Source organism: Diabrotica virgifera, chromosome 10 (assembly GCF_917563875.1).
Source record: "Diabrotica virgifera virgifera chromosome 10, PGI_DIABVI_V3a".
In the NCBI taxonomy this organism is placed as follows: Eukaryota; Metazoa; Arthropoda; class Insecta; order Coleoptera; family Chrysomelidae; genus Diabrotica; species Diabrotica virgifera.
The window spans coordinates 142,813,578-142,834,467 of record NC_065452.1 but is presented as its reverse complement, the minus strand read 5'-3'; the positions used below and the strand labels follow the sequence as shown (position 1 = coordinate 142,834,467).

General features: G+C 32.1%; 1 protein-coding gene across 7 annotated transcripts in view; it reads right to left on the bottom strand.

Moving 5' to 3' along the window:
• Positions 1–20,890, bottom strand: part of LOC114334073 (calcium-dependent secretion activator) — a 303,401-nt gene that overhangs the window by 208,143 nt on the left and 74,368 nt on the right. For all 7 annotated transcript variants that reach the window (XM_050641429.1, XM_050641434.1, XM_050641431.1 and 4 more), the window contains exons 2-4: positions 20,072–20,214; positions 18,883–19,278; positions 13,795–13,970 (exon numbers count right to left, since the gene is read on the bottom strand). In XM_050641429.1, the coding sequence (XP_050497386.1) occupies positions 13,795–13,970; positions 18,883–19,278; positions 20,072–20,188 (689 nt within the window). In that variant the 5' untranslated portion in view covers positions 20,189–20,214. The remainder of the gene's footprint in view (positions 1–13,794; positions 13,971–18,882; positions 19,279–20,071; positions 20,215–20,890) is intronic.

Sequence of the window (20,890 nt, the reverse complement as noted above, 5' to 3'; positions counted from 1 at the left end):
TGGATATTTTTAGATGACAGTTATTTGTATAATCGTGTAAATTATTCATTAATTCAATTAATACGATTATTTTTTCTTTGTCTATGTATTCAGTGATGTATACCCACACTTGTACCTTGTGTCTACAGAGGGTGTCTCAAACTTAACATTAGAAAAACATTTCTTTTCTTCCTCCCAGTATTAGTTCAAAAAAGAAGTTAGAGTAAACATTTGCCCAACTGTGTAAATAACAAAGAAAAATTAAAAATAATAAAAAAAATTTTCGGAATCCGTTAGTCTGTTCACGAAAAAATCAACTATGAAAATGAGCATAATTTTAGGTGATGCGTAACTTTTTGAAAATATGTGTACCTATAATAAATAGGTTCATAAAGAATCTAACAACTGCGTTTAAAATATTTGGTGATAACAATATATGATTAACAAAATATTCAAAAGATTAAACGTCATTTTTTACTTATAAACAATGCAGAGTGATTGATTAGTGTGATAAAGCTCAGTAGATTCGCTATAGTAATAGATAGCAATAAAACTTACTAAAAAAAATTGCAGCCAACTTTGAGCTCTACATTACAAAATTATTTAGAATGTTACAGGGTGTTCGATAACATAGTGGCCGACCAAACTTATGTTTTTTTAAACGGAACATCCTGTATTTTATTTTATATTCGGAATCCTGTCAACTTCTCCATCAAAAAATATAAAGGTTTATTATGTTATACAGGGTATCTACAAAGTTATAACCAGTTTTATATGAAAATCGTAACAAGTTCAACTCCCTGTATAAATAAAAATAAGAACAACAGTAATGGTTTATTGATGTCATAATTTTTTATTTATTGTCAAAATTTTCAAAAATGATTCAAATTGCTAATTTTTTTTTTATCAAATACACGGTGAGTCAAAACGCAAGTACATTATTTTCTCAGTAATTTTAAATAGAACACCCTGTATTTTATATTCGGTACTATTAAAAAGTACCATTACCGTACTTTAATTTTTATATAGCATTCCCTTTCCCTATGTCTAAAGGTATTAGTTTTCGAGATATGTATTTTCATTTTTCAGAGCAAATTATTAATTAGGTGTCCAGATTTTAAGTCATGACTCAACCGTTTTTATGAACCGTAGCTTCATCTCCAAATAGTACACTATCCAAGAAATATATCTGTTGATTGATTTTGTCTAAGGCCCATTCACAAAATAATATTCTCTTTTCAAAATTTTCCTTAATTAATTCTTGGTGTATTTGAATGCGGTAAGGGTGCATTATGTTTTTTGCAAGAATTTTTTGCACAGAATAGTAAGTTTGTTCTTTTTCTTTGGAAATATTTCGTATTCAGCAACACATTCATTTCGTTTTCCTCTGTTACAGTACTTTTTGTTCGTTCGTGTTTTTGAAGTTGTACTTCTTTACAAGGGTGAGGGTGAATTTTTATATGTTGAAACCTACGATCCCGGCGCATGCGCATTATAACTTTGTTCTGATTGGATGTTCAAATGACATGTCAAAAATTATCCAATATGGCAGCTGTAGCGCAGCTGTGGTTTGGACGGTTGACGGTTTGGTTATGTATGGTTGTTGCGTTTTAAAATTTGTGGGAAGAGAAAAAACAAAGGTTAGTTAATAGTTATACTGCCTTTTTAAATAGTTTTCATATTATATTTTTGAAGTTATAGGTACTTCAAAATGTTTTAATTTATGTATGTATCAGTCCAGAAAAGGTGTGGAAAGAATATATTAGTGTTTTTAAATATATTTTTCTACAAACGTGTTAAAAATGCAATTTTTAGGACTCCATAGGAGCGTTAAAAATGCTACTTTAAGGCACTAGTGCTTTAAAATTTTTAAGGCACTGCAGTTAAAAGTGAATTGTCAAATTGTAAAACGTCAAAATATTTATATTTCATTTATTAACATTAATATTAATAATACAACTTGCGCAATTTGAAAAAGGTGGTTTAAAAGGTTTTTTATTATAATTTTGTGTCTTTCGATTTGTCTTCCTTGGGCGTAAAATAATAAAACATCTATTTTTATATTTCACTTGTCACCGTGATGTTTAATTATGTACATCTGAAAGGTAACTAGCATGCGGCTTGATGGCCTTGTTGGTAGAGCGTTGGACCAGAGATAAAAAAATCGCGAGATTGCGGGTTCAAATCCCGGACGATTCATATTTTTTTCTTTTTTTTTAATATTTGGCATTGTTAAGTTTTGGTTCATTTTTGGTAATTATTGTTAATTTTTTGTATTGTAACTGTTAAGTAGGTATATTTATTTCGTTAAAATTATATAATAATAGAAGTATAACTTCTTACGTGCGTACAAAATACACACACATTCTTTTTTTATACGTAACTGAACCAGGGCGGTTCTCGATAAAAATTGGCTTATCGAAAAAATACTAAAAGGCAAAAAGTTTTAAAAACGTTGTGTTTAACTAACGGTACCACAATAATGAATTAATTGGAACGTACACAAAAGTTTGGGGGGGGGGGGGGTTGAAGGGAACAAAACCCCCATAAAATTTTTATGTGTCGCACAAATTTCACTATAATTTTGTTTTAAGATATTCCTGCCTTAAGAATGATACATCTCCATTTGCAATAAAAAATCTCTAATAGTTTTCGATATATTAAAAAAAAATCGATTTTCATTTTGTAACTTCAAAGAGCTATAGATATAATTTTTTTTATGAGCACATTTGTACTAAGGTATGTTAGGTTCAATCGAACTATTTTTGACCCCAATATGTGTGGTATAATTTACGACCAATCTTTTCGGGACACCCTGTACAAGTCTGTACAAGTAGGCCAGTTATGACTTACACGGCCGAAACAAGACCAAACACAAGCAAAACACAAAGACATCTGGAGACCAACGAAATAAAGATCATAAGAAGGATTGCTGGAAAAGGACTACAGGACATGGTAGGAAGTGAGAAAATCAGACGCATATGTGGGGTAGACAATATAAATACCTGGGTAAAAAACAGAAAAGAAGAGTGGAATCAACACATAAGCAGGATGTCTGAATCAAAGATAGTAAGAATAGCCAGGGACAAGTCACCGTTAGGCAAAAAAAGTATAGGACGCTCAAGGAAAATATGGGACGACAATTTAGAGTCAGAATAAAAGGCACCGTTGAAGAAATAACAGGCTGTAGGTACTGTCTATATAAAAGAAGAAGAAGAAGAAGAAAAATAAAAATTTCTTGATGTTTCACTTAGTAGTTATTGCAAAATTGTATTACCCCAGAATGCTTTTACATACTACAAGTTTATAAACAGAGCCCCGGCGAATTAAAAAAAGACCGAACTATGGTTTTAAGGGCCTCTTGACATTGTGTTTTTTTTAAATTCCTATAAAAATGCCAAAACATTTCAATAAAAAAATAACTCCCCACATGTTGATGCGTCTGAGTCCTGAGTTATTTTAAATGTTTATATAATTTATATAAAATAACAGTATGTACTTTGGCAAACATATTTTATAATATTTAACATAATCATAATAAAATAATTTAATTTGATAATAACAGCCTTTCTGTTCAATTTGGTGCTTTTAAAATTCATACAGAGCCACTAGTTAACGGATAATAATGTTGTAGATAAAAGCTTTTTGGGATAAACAATTTATTGGTATTTTTATGGCTAAATATTTATGGGATTTTCCCCATTCTCACGCGAAAATAAAGTTTTTTGTGCATTTTTAGAAAAGTTATTATTGTTGAAAAGTGATATAGATAAAAGCTTTTTGGAATAAACAATTTTAATTTTGCAATAACTGTTAGGTAAGTGAAATTTATTGGTGTTTATAGCTCAATATTTATGATATTATCCTCATTTTCACGCGATAATAAAGTTTTTTGTGTACTTTTAGAAAAGTCATTAATGATTTTCCAATGAAAGAGTTTTGAAATTACTTTTGCAATAAAATAGTTTACGCATAATAACGTTGTATATAAAAGCTTTTTGGGATAAACAATTTTAATTTTCCAATAACTGTTTGCAATTATAACTAAATATTTATATTTTCCCCATTTTCACGCGAAAATAAAGTTTTTTTGCATTTTTAGAAAAGTTAATTCATAATTTTCAAATAATCCACTTTTGAAGCTATTTTACAATATCTGAGCAAAAAGTTAACAAAAACAATTTTACAAATTATCATTTTAAATGATTTTCTATACTTTGTAAGTAAAATTTTCTCACTTTTCCTTATAATTTGCCGGTCTCACCTTTAGTATTTAAAATCAAAACGCAGCGATCTTACATATGTTTGTATATTGTTTATAAGTAAAAAATGACGTTTAATCTTTCTCACATCACACAGCCAAATTTGTCCACTGTCGGACATAGGCCACCTCAAGATCCACCCTTCTCTGTCCTGTGCAGCTGCAATTCAGTTTGTCGCTATTCTTTTAATGTCGTCGGTCCATCTGGTAGGTGGTCTTCCACGACTTCGCTTGTTTGCCCTTTGCCGACACTCTAAAATCTTCTTTGTCCATCTGTTGTCTCTCTGTCTTGCGACGTGTCCTGACCATTTCCACTTCAACTTCGTAATGCGATTTATGATGTCTTCCACTCCAGTTTTTCGCCGTAACTCGTCATTTCATATTATGTCTCTCTAAGTTAGGCCAAGCATGGATCTTTCCATTTTTCGTTGTGCTAAGTACTTGTAATTTTCTTATTGATGCTTTAGTCAATGTCAGTGTTTCAGCTCCATAAGTAAGCACCGGAAGTACGCACTGGTTAAATGCTTTTCTTTTTAGCTTTATTGGGAATTTTCCTTGAACAAGTCTCTTAGTGTGCCATACGCTGCCCATCCTAAAGCTATTCTTTTAGATAATTCGCATGTTTGGTTGTTTCTGTTTATTTGTATTTCCTGGCCCAAATAAATGTATTTGTCAACTGTTTCGATATGGCAGTTTTCTAGTTTCAATGGTCCGCTAGGTACTAAATTGGTCATAATTTTAGTTTTCTCAAAGTTTATTTCCAACTCTATCATTATTTTAGTGATGACAACTTTGGTATGGTTCTGATTAATATTCGTTCTATAAGAAATAAAACTGATGAATTATTTTTGTTTCTGGAGGAATTATGATATCCCCGATAGTTGCGACTACAGAGCATTGGCTTGAAGTCAATGCGCCTTTTTTGTAGAAAAATATACCACAATTGCCAGGTATGATTGTCCAAGTTCGCCTCACGGAGGGACCCTGATTTTATCCAGAAATAATGATTTTTCTCTAGTAACCAAATCTGACTTTTTGTTAGGTGAATCCTTCTTTGGGGTTTCCTTAGTTTATAATAAAAATCTCAATCTTTACATTATTTGCATTTATAGATCACCTGACTCTACCGTAGAACTATTTTTTCAGAACCTACTAAATTTGTTAGATAACCTGCCTCAATAAAAGCAGAAAAATTATATGCGGTGATTTTAACATCTCTCAATGCACGTTAATACTCCTACAAGGATTACAAAAACTACATCTACCATAATCGATTATATTGTCTCAGATTTCTCACCACTTGATGTCTGCTCTACAGTTATTAATGCGGGACTATCTGATCATGAAGCAGTGTATACGAGGTTTAACATCTTCAGCAAACCCTCCTCACAAACCCGACGTTTAGGTAGGATTTTTTCCGCCCGGAGTTTTCGTAAATTCCAAAATGTATGCTTGAATTCTGAGTGGCACTTTCCTTCTATAGACGTGGACTATAATTTCAATGTTTTTCTAGAAAAGCTTCTCCGTATCTTCAATAAGGCATTTCCTTTAATTCCGATTAAGCCAAAACATCGGAAACCTTGGGTTACGAAAGGTATCCGCATATCAGCCAAGAATATGCGTTCACTACTATACATCAAAAAATTTACTACCAATGTTTCTGTCATTGAATACATCACAAAGTACAGGACAACATATCTAAAACTTGTCAAATCAGCTAAAAAAGCATATTATCAAAATCGTTTGGGAAGCTCTAAAAATGTTGCAAAAGAAACTTGGTCAATAATAAACGATCTTCGAAATAAAACTCGCACAGCTCAATAATTTTCCCTTCCAAATCCTGAAAGTCTAAACGACTACTTCGTTAATGTGAGTAAAAATATAACATCAACTATTCTGCCGCAACAAGATCCCATTTCCTATCTTCCTAATTCAAGAAAGGTCTCGAATTCATTATTTTTAAGACCAGTCGATAACTCTGAACTGATCCAAACTAACAATAGTATCAAAAGCAAATCATCCTGTAGTACTGATGGACTATCTATAAAATTTTTCTCTAATCTCACAGAAAATGTGTTGGGAATCCTCGCCTCACTAATTAATGATTCGTTCGAAAAGGGTAAATTTCCAGAGTGCCTAAAGACAGCCATTATTATTCCTTTTCATAAGGGTGGTGAAAAATCTGATGCATGCAACTATAGACCTATTGCCTTACTACCGGTACTCTCCAAAATTATTGAGCGACTCATTAAAACTCGACTTATATCCTTTATCCTTGATAACAACATTTTATCACAGAATCAGTTCGGCTTTTTAATTAGTAAATGTACCACCGATGCCATGTTTTCTCTACTACATGAGGTTTACCACGCTCTAAACAATAAGCTTTATACTGCCATTGTTTTCTGCGACTATGCCAAAGCTTTTGATTGTGTAAATCATGACATCTTGATTAAAAAACTAAATTTCTATGGAATTCGAGGTATTTCTTTAAATTGGTTCCAATCATACTTGAATAATAGGAAATAACTTGTTAGAGCAAATGATACTGACTCTAGTCTCAAAAATATTGTATGTGGAGTACCGCAAGGTTCAGTATTGGGTCCTCTTATGTTCCTTATCTTTATAAATGACATCACTAATTTAAAAATCGATGGGAAAATTTTTCTTTTTGCTGATGATACCAGTATCACTTGGAGCACCTCAACTATTGCCTCTCTTCACGAAACTATAACTTCGGATCTACTGACGATAAAGACCTGGTCTGACTCTAATCTACTCTCTTTTAATGTAGATAAAACAGTAGCATTATCATATAAAGGAGCTCTTCAACCTTTGCCTCTTAATAACAGCCAGATCATTACCTTGGTATTTACTAGATTCTTGGTATTTTAATAGACAGCAATCTCAAATGGTCCCTTCATATCCATTCGTTAAGTAAGAAACTCGCCTTAGCTTGCTATGCAATAAGATCTGTCCAAGGGAACTCAATTTAGCATCATCTAAAATAACATATTTTTCGTTGGTCGAGTCGCATCTTCGATATGGTCTTCCTTTTTGGGGTTCTAGTACAGCTGCTCAATTTGATGTTATTTTTAAATTGAAAAAAAGACCAATAAGATATCTGTTTGGCCTCAGAAGATCTGACAAAAGCCTATCTATCTAAAAGACCATATTATTCAATAGAAGAATTTCTTAATGAATAACTAATAAAATTGGGTTTCATGCGCAGTAGCATAAACTTGTCAGTTCCTTATGTTGTATTTTATTTGTTGTAAGTATATTCAATTTGCAATTAATATAAATTTTGCAATAAATTGTTTTTGTCTTATATACTCTATATTGACGATTTATCTTATTTTAGTAAATTCTAGTTGTTATTTGTTATTTATATTATTTTTCTTTTGACTGTATGTAAGCTTTGTCCATAAAATTGTAAAAATTTTCAGTGACAATAAAGCATATTTCTATTCTATTCTAATTTTTGGGAAACTCGTTGTAGTTCTTGCAACATTTTGTGGGCTTCCTTTAAGTCGTCGGTTATTAGAACTATGTCATCTGCCAACCGTAGGTGGTTCAGCCTTTCGCCATCGACATTCAAACCTCTATTTTCCCATTCTAACATCTGGAATGCATGCTGCATTACGGCATTGAATAGTTTAGGTGACATGTTGTCTCCTTGTCTAACTCCCCTTTTTAGTTTTATTTTTTGAATTTGGGTGTGGAGTTTTTGGTTTGTATTTGTTTGTGCTGTTATGGCATTTGCATATATATGTTGAATAATGTTGGAATATCGGTAATCGATTCTACAATCTCTCAAAGCTCTTAAGATGGCCACTATTTCGATAGTGTTAAAGGCTTTTTTGTAGTCAACAAATACTAGAACTAGCGGCTGGTTGTACTCAACAGTTTTTTCGATTAGGACCTTTAGACAAGTTAGATGGTCATTTGTACCATACCCAGAGCGGAAACCTGCCTGTTCTCTTGGTTCTCTCACGGCTTTCATTTCTTGGTAATCTTTCTCATATTTTGTTTATTACACATTGTTATCACCAAATTTTTCAAAAGCAGTTCTTAAATACCTCTATCAAAGGTTTTTTTCTACGACCTTTTAATAACATGCTCATTATTCACTATTTTTGAATAGATAAAACACCCATTACTTCACCCGTGAGTAATAGTTCATTACAACCGGGTTTAATTAATCAAGTGATGCATGCCTAGTGACATATGTGACGATATTAAGGTCGAAACATACTGTCATTACGTTACATGAACTTGCGGGCTATTGCTTATTAAATTTGATTCTCAACAGAAATACACCAAAATCGTGTTTTCACATACTTATTTTGCAATGTAAGAATAGAGGTCTTGGGCCTACACTTAAAAAAAAAAAGAATGTGTGTACTTTGTACGCACGTAAGAAGTTATACTTCTATTATATAATTTCAACGAAATAAATATACTTAACAGTTACAATACAAAAAATTAATAATAATTACCAAAAATTGACCAAAACAATGCCAAAAATTAAAAAATAAAAACAAAAAAAAAATATAAATCGTCCGGGATTTGAAACCGCGATCTCTCGATCTCTAGTCCAATGCCCTACCAACCAGGCTATCAAGGCGCCTGTTATTGACGTTTCACATATACATTATTACATATCACGGTGACAAGTGAAATATAAAAATGGATATTTTATTATTTTACGCCCAAGGAAGACAAATCCAAAGACACAAAATTATAATAAATAATAATACATTTACTAAAAAACACTAATATATTATTTTAATGGCTTATTTGCGCTGATACATAATTTGAAAGATTAGCAACGAACAACATACTATTGAACGTAAAGAAATACATTATTAATCACCTAGGTAGATCTTGGCCATAGAAATAAGTTGCTTTAAACTGCAGTTGAATATATCGCAGTAAATACTTAGGCATTATAATAGCTGCACATGACGAATAGAGGAGAATTCAACATAAGGTTAGTTCTAGCTTGTGTATTTCTGAATGTAATCGAATTTCTTACTGGATAAGACGGATAAGATTATAATAAATATAAAATAAAATGTTTTAATAATACTCATCTTACTCCTGAGGAAGACAAAACCAAAGACACAAAAATTATAGTAAATATATTTACTAAAGACACTAATATATTCTTTTCACACCTTTTCTTGCACTGATATATTTATACATATAGTCCGTCCGCTATAACTTTTCCCATGCGGTACGATTCATTTTCAATCAAATTAAGTCAAAGCAGAAAGTGAAACGTACGCCGATGTGTGTAGTATATAGTATACAGTATACAAAATGTACATATATACACATCGACGTTCGCTTCAATTTATGTTTTGACTTAATTTGATTGAAAATGAATCGTACCGCATGGGAAAAGTTATAGCGGACGGACTATAACTAGAAAGATTTAGCAACTAAACGCCATACATACTGTCTGTGTGCGCATGCGCGCAGTATTACGAAATTTTATTCTCAATCGCGCCTAAAGAATTATAAATTCAAATATTATTACTTCCCTAATGAGACTTTTTTATTCGGATATTCATATCAGTCGGAACACTTTTCTATTTCGGAAAATTTTTGGGTGGGGGAGATTCGTAAATATGGAGGTTTCTAAATCTTCGTACGTCCGACAACTGGAGTACCCTTAAAAATTTGTCAGGCAATATTACCAGTAAATATTTGTATCAAACAATCGTGCAAAAATTAGCTGTGAGGGTATAAATTGTATGACTCTTTGTGATGCGTGCGCCTCCCGTCATATTATGGTGGGCGCACTATCGAGTCATAAATAATGATTTTTCCACCTACCTCTACCGAAAGTATACTTTTCCGGACCTGATTGTAGGGAGCAAAGTTGTACTTTTCCTCCCTAGGGAGGAAAAATATTTTCCTCCAAGTAAAAGTGAATTTCAGTGAAGAATTAATTTCAGAATAAAAGTGAAGTTTCATTCATGAAATATAACTTATTGATGCCCTGTACAATATCTATTTTCTAATATGTAAGTGTCTATACATTTTAAAGTTTATTTATAAAACACCCTGTATTTTTCAGGATGGTAAAAAACAGTAAATTGTTATTTTGATACAACAATGTTTACATTAATAATTTGACTTATATTTGACAGTTGACAGTTATATTGTACCTACTTGTTAGTTTTAGTTCTAATAAATTTTGTTGGTTAATTACATAAATAAATTAAGTAAAAATGAAAAAATTACTTGTTTTTTGAGGAAGGTGAAAAAACCATATGTATAACATGGGAGTAAAGTGCCTTTTCCTCCCTTGTTATACAAATAGCTATTTTTTGCAGGATTGTTTGCTAAAAATAAACTTACGTGCATAGAAATCGGCCCACTTAAAAATTAGGTCATTTTGATGTCTCATATTTCCTAAACCAGTTGGCCGATTTAAGTAATTTTTTGAACATGTTATAGCCTGATTCTTTAGCAATACTACTGTAATAATATTGTTGCTAAACATGTAACTTTTCAGTATATACCAGGTGTACCAATCAAACTGTGTTTTTTTCTGAAAGTTCGCATCACCCTGTGGAATATTCTAGCATCTATAAAATTCTGAAATTAAAACCAAACTATAGCCTTAGGTTTTTTTAACATTCTGTTTTTTGATTCATTCGTTTATGTTGGATAATTAAAAAGTTAGATACTTTAACAACTAACCATGTTTTTCATCAGTACACGGTGTTTCTAAATAAGTGTGACAAACTTTAAGGGGTAATTCTGCATGAAAAAATAATGACAGTTGGCTTGATAAATGTATGTCCGCAACTGTTTCGTCTCAGAGATACGGGATGTTGACTTTTTTCTTAAAAACTCACGATTTATTTATTGCTTTAAAACCAGTTGAGATATGCAAATAAAATTTGGTAGGTTTTAAGAGATAATTATTGTAGATTTGTTTACATAAAATTAGAAATTTTATATTCACCATTAGCGTGCAATACATGGGTAATATGATCGGTCATATTACACGTATGCGCGCTAATAGTGAATATTAAATTCTTAATTGTATGTCAAAAAATGTGCAATAGCTACGTCTTAAAACCCATCAAATTTCATTGGCATATTTCAACCGGTTTTAAAATAATCAAATAAATCCCGTATCTCGGAAACGAAACATTTGCGGACATACGTTTAAAAAGCCAACTGTCATTATTTTTTCATGCTTAAAGTTTGTCGCACTTATTTAGAATCACCCTGTATTGATGAAGAACATGTCTAGTTGTTAAAGTACCTAAGTTTTTATCATTAAACATAATCGAATGTATCAAAAAACAGAATGTTAAGAAAACCTAAGGCTATAGTTGGGTATTAATTTCAGTATTTTTTAAATGTTAGAATATTCCACAGGGCGATGCGAATTTTGAGAAAAGCACAGTTTGATTGGTACACCCGCTATACAATAAAAATTTACCTGTTTAGCAACAAAATTATTACAGTCGTATTGATAAAGAATCAGGCTATAGCATGCTCAAAAAATCACTTAAATTGGCCAACAGGTTTAGGAAATATGCGACATCAAAAATGACCAAATTTTTAAGTGGGCCGATTTCTATCCACGTAAATTTAGTTACAATTTACTAAAAATATTGTCGGACAAATTTTTAAGGGTATTCCAGTTGTCGGACGCATCAAAGTTAGAAACCTCTATAGGTAATTACGCACCGCCCCCCTCTCGAGAATTTTCCGAAATAGAAAGGTAGTACGACTCGACATAATAAACTAAATAAAAAAGTCTCATGAGGCAAATAATAATGTTTTTAAGTGTGGGCCCAAGGTCTAGTACACGATACAGCTCACATAAGGCAATATCAGTGTCAGTCCACTCAATATTTAAAGGCTCTTAGATGCCGTCCATTGGATATAGCAACTAAGGTCTACGTCATGTAGACCAGCGGTTTTCAACCTTTTTGAGTCATGTACCACCTACAGTTATTTTTATTATTTTTGGTACCACCTATATTTTTAGGTTGTATTATCAAGACTTACTAAGTACTACTATTTTAATTTTTTTTGTGTTTTGTGTACCACCGCAAATAATGATATGTACCACAAGTGGTACATGTACCTACCATAGATTGAGAACCTCTGATCTGGACTATAAAGGGTGTAACAAAAATTTAGGTTATATATTTTGGGACCAAAAATAGTTCGATTGAACCTAACTTACCTTAGTACAAATGTGCACATAAAAAAAGTTACAGCCCTTTAAAGTTACAAAATGAAAATCGATTTTTTCCAATACATCGAAAACTATCATATATTTTTTATTAAAAATGGATATGCGGCGTTCCTATGGCAGAAACATCTTAAAAAAAATTATAGTGAAATTTGTGCACCCCATAAAAGTTTTATGAAGGTGTTGTTGAAGTGTGAAACGCCACCAAACTTTTGTGTACATTCCAATTAAATTATTATTGTGATACCATTAGTTAACACAATGTTTTTAAAACGTGTTTGCCTCTTAGTACTTTTTCGATAAGCCAGTGTTTATCGAGATATTTTGAATATTTGTCGAATCCATCACATATTTGTATATGGTTAAGTACGATTATAGAGACCTGTTAATAATCTGAAAATTTATTTTATAATTTACATTTTTAGGTATATTTTGAAACATATAAAAAAGAAGCCATATAAAAGGTTTTTTGTCCAAAAATACTAAGAAGCAAAATGTTTTAAAAACACTGTGTTTAACTAATGGTACCATAATAATAATTAAATTTGAACGTATACAAACATTTGGGGAGTTAAAAGGAACAAAACAAAATTTTTATGTAAACATATTAAAAAAAGCCGCATCTCGATAAAAACTGGCTTATCGAAACAATACCAGGAGGCAAAAAAGTTTTTAAAACATTGTGTTTAACTAATGGTACCACAATAATATTTTAAGTGCACACAAACGTACACAAAAGTCTGGGGGGTTTAAGGGAACAAAACCCCATAACATTTTTATGGGGTGTACAAATTTCACTGTTATTTTTTTTTAAGATGATCCTCTCATAAGAATGACCATTTTTAATAAAAAATCTCTAATAGTTTTTGATATATTGAAAATCCATTTTCATTTTGTAACTTCAAAGAGCTGTAACTTTTTTTAAGTGCACATTTGTACTAAGGTAAGTTAGGTTCAATTTAACTATTTTTGCTCCCAGAATGTGATTTAATTTATGACCTGCATTTTTGTTACACCCTGTATAATAAAAAAATGTTTAAAGTGATTTCTTTTTATTAACAGTTCGGCTAGTAAATAAAAAATTATTTTAATTTAGTTTGGTTATATATAAAGGAACGATTCATTTTAAAGTACAAAAATTTTCTACTAATAAAAAAAGGGGTCGTAGAAAAAATATAGTATTCTACTCGCATGTAATGGCAATGTAAACATTTCATGCTCTTTGAATAATTAATACAGTATTATTTTGATAATTTCTCTTGTTTATATGATAACCAAAGAAGAAAAAGGTATGTGTCGAATATATCGAACTCACCTAACTCGTTTTTCTATGTTATTCCTAAAAACTTCTCTGAAGTCATATTGTGAACAGGCACCAGATTGTACCATTTTTACAACCCTTTCGGATTTCAAGAACACATCGTGATAATTCTGTACAGCGTTTTGAAAAGCTTCATCTGCCATTATTTGTGTTTCTCCCTTCAAAAAACTCTAAAACAAGCATAACAGACAGTATCAGGTCCATGTCCATATTCATTAGTCCTTAAGAAGATTAAAAGAATCATTGAATGAACCAAACTAACAGACAAATTTTGCAGATTTTTTAGTGAATTCACAATATCCAATTAGGAGAATAATTATTAGAAATCAAATAGATTACATTTTAGTAAACAAAAGGTTCGACTTCGAAAGCGCATGATTAAATGTTACATTTGGTCAGTTCTATTATACGGTGTCGAAGCATGGACATTAAAAATATCCACCATTAATCGTTTGGACGCCTTTGAAATGTGGCTGCACAGATGTACAACCTTATGAGATGCTACAATGTGGCAGTCCTTAAGAGAGAAAATGCTGCTCGAGAGCTGGTTGATACCATCAAATGTAGAAAGATGGTCTATTTTGGACACGTAGTAAGGGAAGACTGATATTATAATATTCTTCAACTTATCATGATTGGTAAAATCGAAGGACCAGAGGAATTGGTAGAAAACAGTCCTTTTAGGTGAAGAATATCAGGGAGTGGACAGGAATAAAGAAAGCAGAACAACTATTTAGAATAGCTCGAGACAGAGACAGTTTCATCATGTTAATCGCCAACGTTAAGGTTACTTGATAGGGCACGTTAAGAAGAAGAAACAAGAGGCTCCGAAACAGCTTTACATCTGCCAAGACTTATCCTGGAACAGACTTGGAGACTGACCACGTTCCACTGGTGGCAGTATTCCGAGTCAAACTCAAAAGAATGTAGAAAAGGAAAACGCAATCATACCATCTACGTATGCTAAAAGACCTTAATACAAAAAGGAGGATCCAAGCCACGTTAAACGAGCAAGTGCAAGTCAACGAATAACAAACAATCAAACAGTTTACAGAACCAGTTCAAAATGTAAAAGATAAACACTTAAAGGTAGATAAATTAATAAAAAAAATATGGATAACAGATGAGATCCTGAAACTAATGGACGAAAACGCCAAAAATGACCCAAACAGATATAAACGATAAATATAACAACACGAAGGAAAATCAGATAAACCATAAAGAAAAAAAAGCAATGGAAAGATGCACATTAATTGAGGATTTACAGTCAAGCTACGATAGTCACAATGTACATAGAAAAGTTAAAAAAACTCACAGGTGGACTAAGGCGGAGACAAAAAGGAAATCTAACTGATTCTGACAGAAACATCATCTTAGATAGCCAGAGTAAAATTAGAACGTGGGAAGAATATCTAGAAAAACTATTTGAAGACCAAAGAGATAACACCTTTAAGTTAGAAGAAGAGGTAAATGATGGACCAATAATATTACAGCAGCAAGTTTATTCTGCCATAACACAGCTAAATAATGGCAAAGCAGTAGGTCCCGATAATATACAAGCAGAACTACTCACACTGATGGAGAACGAATCTATAGCAATAATCACGGAGATACTCTACAACATACACAACTCTGGAAAAATACCAACAGAACTGCTGAAGTTTATTGCACTAAAAAAAACCAGGAGCAAAAAGTGCGAAGAATACCGTACGATAAGCCTCATGCGTCATACCCTAAAAGATAATCCATAAGAGAATTTACAAACTATGTGAAATTTCCCCCAACCAGTTCAGGTTCATGAATGCTGATGGTACCAGAGAGGCTTTGTTCTCACTACAAGTCTTATTTGAGAGATGCAGAGACGTCAATTGCGACTAGTAAAAGAAGTGGAAGGGATAGACACTATAGTATTTGCAGAGAACCCAGAAGACTAACAAATCCTTATGAACAAAATCACGTATTGCAGTCAAAAGTATGGACTCAATATAATCGTAAAGAAAACAAAGCTCATAATAAATAGCAAGAAAAAGAAAACAGAATGTCAACTCTACGTCAACCAAACCCCAACAGAAAGAGTGACGTTCTACAAGTACCATAATAATGGAGAATTGACCAATAGCAGGATATAAGAGCGCGCATGTAAGACCTAAAAAGAGATGGAAAGACGAAGTCGATGAGGATGCCAGGAACTTCCTGGGAACGCGTTCATGGAAAAGAACAGCGGTAAATCGAAATGATTGGAGAAGCTTGTTGAAGGAGGCCAAGGCTCGATTTGGGCTGTAGTGCCATTGGATGGATGGAAGAGCGCGCATCGTAAAAGCTATATCCACCTTCAACCGGATGGGGCCTTTTTCAAGGGCCACGACGTACTGACCTGAAAGCGAGGTCCAGGAACAAGAACATGGGATTAAGGAACCTCAGACCCTGGTTCAACACAACATATGTGCAGCTTTACCACACTTCTGCAGCTAAGATTTCATTGGGCACAAGAAGAAGGTTAGTAGTCCAGAGGATTTTCTCAGGACACTCAAAGATCCAGGTAGTTGACTACTTTTTTAGTTATTGTAGACCTATAGGAAGAAAACCTACCTGTTTCCTGCCTAGAGTTCGCGTCCGTTTTTAATTATTAACAATTTATTGCAAAAATCACGATTTTTTCGATTTTTTGTACCCCATTCAAAAGCTAAACAATTGACATAATACTACAAAATTTAATTTTTTAGAACATTGAAAAACCTTCAAAATACCAATTTTTGAAAGTTAAAAAGTTAATTTGTTGCTTCGCAAATTTCAAAATAAATGACAATCGATATTTGTTAATAACTTTTACTAAATTTAACTTAGAATTTTAGGGTTTCACCCAAAGTTGGTTATTTTGGTACTTAACAAACCCTCAAAATTTCAGACCGATCCATTAATTAGTTTAAAAGTTATTCTATTTGTTTTTCCCAGAGACTTTTATTTTGCAATAACATAAGACAGAAAATAATAAACATTGGGCAATTCTGAGTGTGCCAAATGAAAGTAGAAGACTGATAGTATCAAAATATATTAAAAAAAGATAAAAAATTGATCAATATAATCAAAAATCCTAATGCCAAATTTTTGAAATTTTGTAGTTTATAAACATTTAGAATAACTTTACAAATATTGTCCGTAAGAACAGTCTTTTTATATATTCGAAAAGCTAGTATTTTAACACGAATTTTCAAATAAAAAAATTTAGCCTGGGTTTATTAGGGACAAAGTTAGCCATGTGTTTTTTTTTAATTCACAGTTAATTTGTTTATAATAATTAAGGAATTTCATTGATGCCATTTTAAATAATAGGATTTGTATTTTTTGTTAAAAAATTTGCATAAACATTGTATCTTCACATCACCCGCTTAGATTTTTCAAAATTGTAGTTCAAACGGTTACTAGGGGGAACCTACGAATCCACCGAGTTAAAATACCGAAAAAGCAATTTCAAACTAATACAATTTTCTGTATCTCCGGATCAACTCAATGGATTTTCATCTTTCTTTTTTTTTAATTTTTATGTAATTTCTACGTGCATTACAAATATGCAATTTATTTATAAATTTATTAATTAATAATCAGTCTAATTTGTTTAAACAATTCTTAGTATCATTAGTATCATTAATAAGTATCATTAGTATCTCTCGTAGTATCATTAACGATCATACAAAAAGTTAAAGTTCACTTTAATAAATAAATTATTTTTATTAGATAATTATTTATTGAAGATAATTTATTTATTAAAGTATACCTTAACTTTTTTTATGATTTATAATCATAGCCTGATTAAAAACATGGATTTTTGGGAAAAATTATTTTTTCAAAAATTGTTTAAACAAATTATACTGTTTATTAATTAATAAATGTCAAATTTCAAATAGACAAATTACATAGTTGTAATGTACAGAAAAATTACATACAAATTAAAACAAGAAAGATCAACGTATATTCAGTAGATTCCGAGATATAAAAAATGATAGTAGTTTTCAGTTGCCTTTTCTAGTTTTTGAATTCGTGCATTTGTCGGCTCCCAGCTCCCCCTTCACTTACCACGACTAGTCACCAACTAAACAATATTTTTAAAAATTCGTGTAAAATACCAACTTTTCGAATATGTAAAATGATTTTTTCTACGGACAATATTTTTAAAGTTGTTCTAAATGTTTATAAACTACAAAATATCAAAAATTTGGCATTAACATTTTTGACTATATTAGATAATTTTTTTATCTTTTTGATAGTACATTTTGATAGAATCAGTTTTCTAATTTCATATTATGGCATACGCAGAATTGCCCTATCTTCATTATTTTCTGTCTTATGTGATTGCAAAATAAAGATCTCTGGGTTAAACAAATATAATAACTTTTAAACTAATTAATGGATCGGTCTCAAATTGGAGGGTTTGTTAAGTACCCCAATACACAACTTTGAGTGAAACGCTAAAGTTCTAAAAGAAGTTTTAGTAAAAGTTTAGTAGTAAAAGTAACAAATAACGATTTTCACTTATTTTGAAGTTTGCGTAGCAACAAATTAACTTTTTAATTTTCAAAAATCCGCATTTTGAAGGTTTTTCAATGATCTAAAAAATTAAATTTTGTAGTTTAATGTCAACTGTTTAGCTTTTGAATGGAGTGCAAAAAATCGAAAAAATCGCGATGTTTGCACTAAATTGTTAATAATTAAAAACGGACGTGAACTCTAGGCAGGAAACAGGTAGGTTTTCTTCTTATAGGTCTACAATAACTAAAAAAGTGTCAGCTACCTGGATCTTTGAGTGTCCCGAACATGGTCTATTTCTAGCTTATTTCCCTGGAGTATAGAGAATAAGAGGTGATCGAAATCATTAAAAGGCGAAAAACTGCATATTTTGGACAGGTTTGCGCTCAAAAGATTGGCTGAGGAAGACCCATGACATAATTAATTTTTCAAAATTGTTGTCTACCTACGATAGGACAAGGTACTCGAAGATAAATGAAAACGTGATCGCAAATATTTAAGCGAGATAATCCCTAAAAGAAGAAGAAGAACGATAATGTAGATATTTTCCAAATAACTTACTTGAAATCGATTGATGATACTTTCTAACTGCTGCTTGGTTATTTTTGTTTGTCGCCTAGTCATATCAGTAGGCTGCTTTGCATTAAAAGGATAAGCTATACATCTTGATATAAAAACATAGAGTTGTATTCTTCTCTTCCGGTCTTCTTCTTCCCGTTCTTGTTTTTCTTGTATATCTACCTCGGTTTTCTCTGAGGCAAGAGAAGGCGATGGACTCGTGGGGCGCGGTAAGGAATTTGCCCTGGAAGACCCCAAACTATAGCTGATCGTTTCAGCTGATACGGCACTGGATGGTGATAATGAACGTTGAGCCACCGAGGCATTTGGAGCAGGTACCTCCAGCGTACCACTTCCCAAATCAGAACCATGCTGTTGGTGATATGGTGACGATTCAGCCTTTAATAAAACAAAAGTAATGATAATATATCCACATCCAAGAAAAAGTACGCCAAGAATATCACGCCATCAAATTAGTGATCATATTTATACAGGGTGTTTCTTAAGAAATGTAACATACATTAACTGTAAAAAGAGAACACTTAGGAGATCTCAAAAATCCCATAAATAAAGGTTCTTTCTTTCTTCATCAATAACAAAGACACTGGGTGTTGTATCTATTTTGCCGACCATTCATATTTGGTTCATAACTTTTTAACCACACTGTATATTTTCTTTATACTTGGCACGTGAATATTTTAAGGTGTTCTATCGATTAGTCTATTTAAGGTGATTATAAGAAATCCAGGTCCGGATTAAAAAATATTTATACATTTTTAAAAAATCTACTATACCTACTGAGTATCTATTGTTTTCGGGTCGGAATATTTTTCCTAATATTTTTTAATCCGGACCTGGGTTTCTTATAATTATAAATAAATTAATCGATTGGACACCGTTAAGAACATTCGCGTGTCAAATATAAAGAAAGTATGTATACAATGTGGTTAAAAATTTATGAATCAAATAAGAAATTGGCAAGATAGGCAAAACACACAGTATCTTTGTTATTGATGAAATTAGACCCAGTATGGGGTTTTTGATATGGACTAAGTGTCCACTTTCTTCAGTTCACGTGTAAATGTTTAGGCGCGCTTTTTATTGGCCGTGAATAGATTATAGTATCTAGAAGGGCAGAATCGACAGAATCTTCAGCAAATGATTAATTAGATCAATTGATTGTGGTACTTACGACTTGGGTATGGGAGGATGAACGGTGGTGATGATGTGTTGGAGGATGATGTCCAGCATGGTGACCGGCTCCGTGCTCCTCTTCACTATCCTCTTCAGATGAAGAAGGATCTATCATCTTCTGTTTTTCTTCACCAACTCACTCTGTAATACATTTACTTAGCATCAGGTCAGGTACAGTGTATTTTAAATGAGAATATATTTGAGAAATGTCCATTAATATTGGGACAAAGAGAGTATTATGTTTTAACCATAGTATCAGTGTAAGAGCTTAAAATATACGAAACAAAAACGAAGTACATGACCGCCAAAAGAACACCTGACAATGAAAATAATATCGCAATAGACAACTATACTTTTGAACTTGTGGAGGCCTTCACATATCTGGGCACAGAAATCAATCAGAAGAATTCCGAAGCAGAGAAATTAATGTACGTATTTCCAGTGGGAATCGTACATACTATGCTAATAAAAAATTGATGACATCGAAATTATTAGACAAGAGAACCAAAATGACTATCTACAGAACTTTGATTAGACCCGTAGTAACCTATGGTTGTGAAACCTGGGTAGTGACGAAAAAAGATGAAACCCAACTCAGGACATTCGAGAGAAAGATACTGAGAAAAGTATATGGTGCGGAGGAAGACGACACATGGAGAATCAGGAGAAACGACGAGGTTAACGAATTTAATGAAGGGTATGATATTGTAAGATTTGTGAAAAGTCAAATACTATCATAGTTGGGACATGTCGTTGGAACAATGAAAACCGTTAGGAAGGAGAAAAAAAAGGAAGGCACAGAACGAGATAGTTGGAT